The sequence below is a fragment of the Urtica dioica genome, chromosome 9, assembly GCF_054948205.1.
Source record: "Urtica dioica subsp. dioica isolate 48M chromosome 9, U.dioica_male_clone48M_v1_H2, whole genome shotgun sequence".
Lineage (NCBI taxonomy): Eukaryota > Viridiplantae > Streptophyta > Magnoliopsida > Rosales > Urticaceae > Urtica > Urtica dioica.
Genome location: NC_142764.1, coordinates 5,576,516 through 5,580,233, shown reverse-complemented (window position 1 = coordinate 5,580,233; position 3,718 = coordinate 5,576,516). Strand labels below are relative to the sequence as shown.

Genomic DNA, 3,718 nt, shown 5'->3' with positions numbered 1-3,718 from the left:
GTCACCTATAGAAAGTCTAAATTACCCTCACCTACAAAAGAGGCTGGTTCCGGCGGAGATTCGATGAGATTCAGCGCGATTCGAACGTAAAATTCGCTCAACTCACGAGGATGGTGGAGCGGAATCTGCAGACCGCGCAGACCAGCCCGCCGGAGAAGGAGGCTGGCGGCCGAGTCGCGCCGGAGCGTCCAGGGGTGCGAGCGAAGGCGGCGGTGGTCGGAGATGGAGTAGATCTGCAGAACCGTGCGACCTCGTCGAGCGTGAACCCGGAATCCGGCGCGATTCTTAGATCTAGATCTAGATCTAAGAATCGCGAGGAGGAGGCGGCGACGAAGCCGTGCTCGGCCGTGAAGGTGTCCCTGAGGGACGTCGGAGTGGCGGCGGCGGCGGCGAGCGTGATGCTGACCGGGAACGCGATGGCGATGGACGTCCTGCTCGGAAGCAGCGACGGCGGTCTCGTGTTCGAAAGGAGTCTACTTTTTTTTTTGAAATATTTGACTGCGAGTCTACTTTTTGTAATTTGTTCTATGAGTCTATTTTTTTCGAAATATTTGACTGCGAGTCTACTTTTTGTAATTTCTTCTGTGAGTCTATTTTTTTTTCGAAATATTTGACTGCGAGTCTACTTTGAAATCTGCGTAAGGGTATTTTGGTCCTATTTTTTTATCAAAGTGACATCTATGCAACACCTTTTTTCGTCGTGACTCATTTGCAATTTGGAGCCGAATTCGTGACTTTGATGCAAATCTCTCTATAAACAATGCATAGGAATCGGTCCGATCCGGGAAAAAAACATACACCAACTTTATTCATTTAAGATTCCCATATATATAAATAAATGAATCATCATTACGTATCGAAACGAAACTAAAGCACATCTTTTTTTCCAAAACAAAACTTTGAACCCTAGAAAATCGACGCCATTGCCAAACGTGTCGGACCTTACGAATCCGATTCATGGACGAAGACGAACTAACCTCATCGCACAGCGTCCAATTGCCGGAGATCGCAATCCAGAGCATCCTTTGGTCTCTCGCGCCGGTCGACGCAATCCGGGCTTCAGCGGTGTCGCGGCAATGGCGATCGGCATGGATTTCGTCGCCGACATTGGCTTTCGACGAGAAGCCATGTCCGCACAAAGGCTCTGACTTCTTCGATTACGTCGACGCTTCGATCGCACTCTGGCGCGATCGCTGCGACGGCCGTGTCAACCTCGAGAAGCTCGTCCTCTCCGCCGCCATTGACGCCGAACATCTCGACGAGCGTCTGCGAAATGTCGTCACTTTCGCCACTGGCCGGAAAGTAAAGGCTGTTGAGCTCGCGAACGACGCGACGCAGTTCTGGACGATCCCGCACTCGAGCAGTCTATGGGCTCTACTCTTCGACTGTAAGTCCCTCGAAGCTTTGTCTCTCAGATGTTTCCGGTTTTTTGCTCTGAATCCCTTGCCGTCGAAGTCCTTTTCCGTGAAGAAGCTCTCTCTGAGCGTCGATCTGCTTAACGACTTTACGCTGACAAATTTGATCGCTAGTTTCCCTTCGTTAGAGGATTTATACCTAGGGTTTTGCGTGTGTCTGCATCAAATCCGGATCCAGAGTCCGAGCTTGAAAAAGTTTGTGATTTTCCTCTGTGAGGACAATGCCGAGGAGGTCGTGATTGAGGCCCCGAGCCTCCAGTGTTTTTCCTACACGAGGATCTTCAGACCCCCGGGGATTATCGAGTTTTCGAACTGCAAATCACTGACGAGCTTGACGTTTGATCGAGTCTGGTTCAGTACTGAGAGTGCGAATAACCGTGCTGGGGATTACATTTCGCATATTCCGCTTCTCGAGGATTTGACATTCGAGAACTGCAAGTTCGATGGGCGGATTGACATATCGCATTCCCACCTCAAGAGTTTGAATTTGAAAACCTCACATGGGTTTAAGAGAGCTGTGATTGATACCCCAAATTTGCGTTACTTTAAATACTTTGGCGGCGTTTTCCACTTCGAGTCGTTTAAGTACAAAATTGGGTTCCTTCAAGCTAACCTTGGGTTGTTAACTTGCTCTTTCGATGACACTGAGTGGTTTTGGCTTGTTCAACTGAGAAACTTTCTTGAAGACTTTAGCAAGTGCTCTCTGGTGTTACTCGAGTGCTACGTCGAGGTGATCAAGATTCTCCTTTAGAGTAACATGTACGGATGTGTTTGATTTTATCTTATCGATAAAGTATAGGTTTCTTCCTTTGTTTTGGCTCGTGCAGGGGTTTCCTGATGAAATCAGAGACTATGATTTTCTTCCTGACCCGTTTGAAACGATCATGCATCTGACCCTCAAAAACAAAAATCTCGCCATGGAGGACTGTATACATTTTGTTGGTGCAATGGTAGAGCTATTCCCTAATGCGAAAACCATTTGTGTCACGACATCTTTTGCTATAATCAAAATCGAGGTACTATACTTCTTTTCTTTGCAACATATAGATGTAGCACTGTTTTGGCAAAAACAGGTAATGATCATCAATGAGTCTGAACTTCAGTAAACAGATCCAACAAGTTTTGGCTCCATTATTTTTGTTAAAAGGTCTACATTGATTGTGTACTTAAATGGTAGTTATCTCTTTGACTACAGTATGATGAATCTGGGTGTTTCACTATGACCTGGTTCCCCACCCTTGGCGCCTCAAATATTGAAAAATACGGCGTCGGATATGAATTCATTAGAGACGTCATGGAGGAGCTTGTGGAGGTTAGTCACACACACAGAATTCTAGTTGGTCTGGTTGAGATCACAATTCTTATCCGTCAACATGTTTTTCAGTTTCTTAGCTGGTCTGGCGGAGATGACATGGAGGAAGACGAGAATAACGAGGAGCACGAGGTTACTAAGAATTGAGCATGAATTTATTAGATTTTTTCGCAATAATTTTTTTGGGGAGAGACATATATCACATTTATGCTACCTTGCGTTAAAATTATAGCTTTACTATTCAATAGTTAAAAGAAAATTTATCATTACGGAGGCATGAGTTGGATATATGTTTAATATTTGAGTAGTTGGGTTATAATTTTAAATGAGACTAAGGCATTTCGACTACATCATATTTCGTCATCTCATAGCCATTTCGATTTTTCATATTTATTTGGTGACGATCCACTTGTATATAAGAAAAGAACAAAATATACGCCTTCGACGGTGTTTTTTTTTTTTTTTTTTTTGAAGTTCTCAACAATTACGAATTAACTAATTAAGTATTAGAAAGACAACAGTTTCCCATAACATGCATAAACGTGTCAATCTCGGGCGCCATAGCCTTCTGGTCTACAGCCAATAACAGCGTCAACTTTCAACCCCCTGCAGCATGAATAACAAAATGTATCCCTACGGGTCACACGGCAAGCGGGCTAGGTATTGAATCAACAAGTCAGGTTTTGACATTTGGAGTTTCAACAAACTCCAATGACAAACGACCTCAAAAACTATATTGGGGCATGGTCAGTGGATAATAACATGATATAGCTATCAGTATTAACTCAATAACATCTAAATGTACCAAGTACCCTTGCACCACTTTCCTCACCCAAAATGGGGTCCCTACTTATTTACAATTCACTTCTCGCTCAAGTTCTCTCAACCTCTCAACAATTCTCAAGAAAAAATCTCTCAATAACACACTAGATCACCTTTCTTCTCTCATTTCTCATCTTCTATTTTCTCATCTTCCATCTCTATTTTCTCA

General features: G+C 44.0%; 1 protein-coding gene across 1 annotated transcript; it reads left to right on the top strand.

Moving 5' to 3' along the window:
- Positions 1 to 858: 858 nt before the first annotated feature.
- On the top strand, positions 859 to 3,075 carry LOC149384676 (F-box/FBD/LRR-repeat protein At2g04230-like). The gene is made up of 4 exons (XM_089625071.1): positions 859 to 2,145; positions 2,243 to 2,431; positions 2,611 to 2,727; positions 2,800 to 3,075. The coding sequence occupies exons 1-4, from the start codon at positions 958 to 960 to the stop codon at positions 2,872 to 2,874; spliced, it is 1,569 nt and encodes a 522-aa protein (XP_089481197.1). The 5' UTR covers positions 859 to 957; the 3' UTR covers positions 2,875 to 3,075.
- The last annotated feature ends 643 nt before the right edge of the window (positions 3,076 to 3,718 follow it).

Bases quoted from the DNA above. Each gene is read 5' to 3' on its own strand.
- LOC149384676 (XM_089625071.1), top strand. From the start codon at position 958: ATGGACGAAGACGAACTAACCTCATCGCACAGCGTCCAATTGCCGGAG. The intron at 2,432-2,610 runs GTACTATACTTC...CTTTGACTACAG, and splicing joins TTGCTATAATCAAAATCGAG to TATGATGAATCTGGGTGTTT. The intron at 2,728-2,799 runs GTTAGTCACACA...CATGTTTTTCAG, and splicing joins TCATGGAGGAGCTTGTGGAG to TTTCTTAGCTGGTCTGGCGG.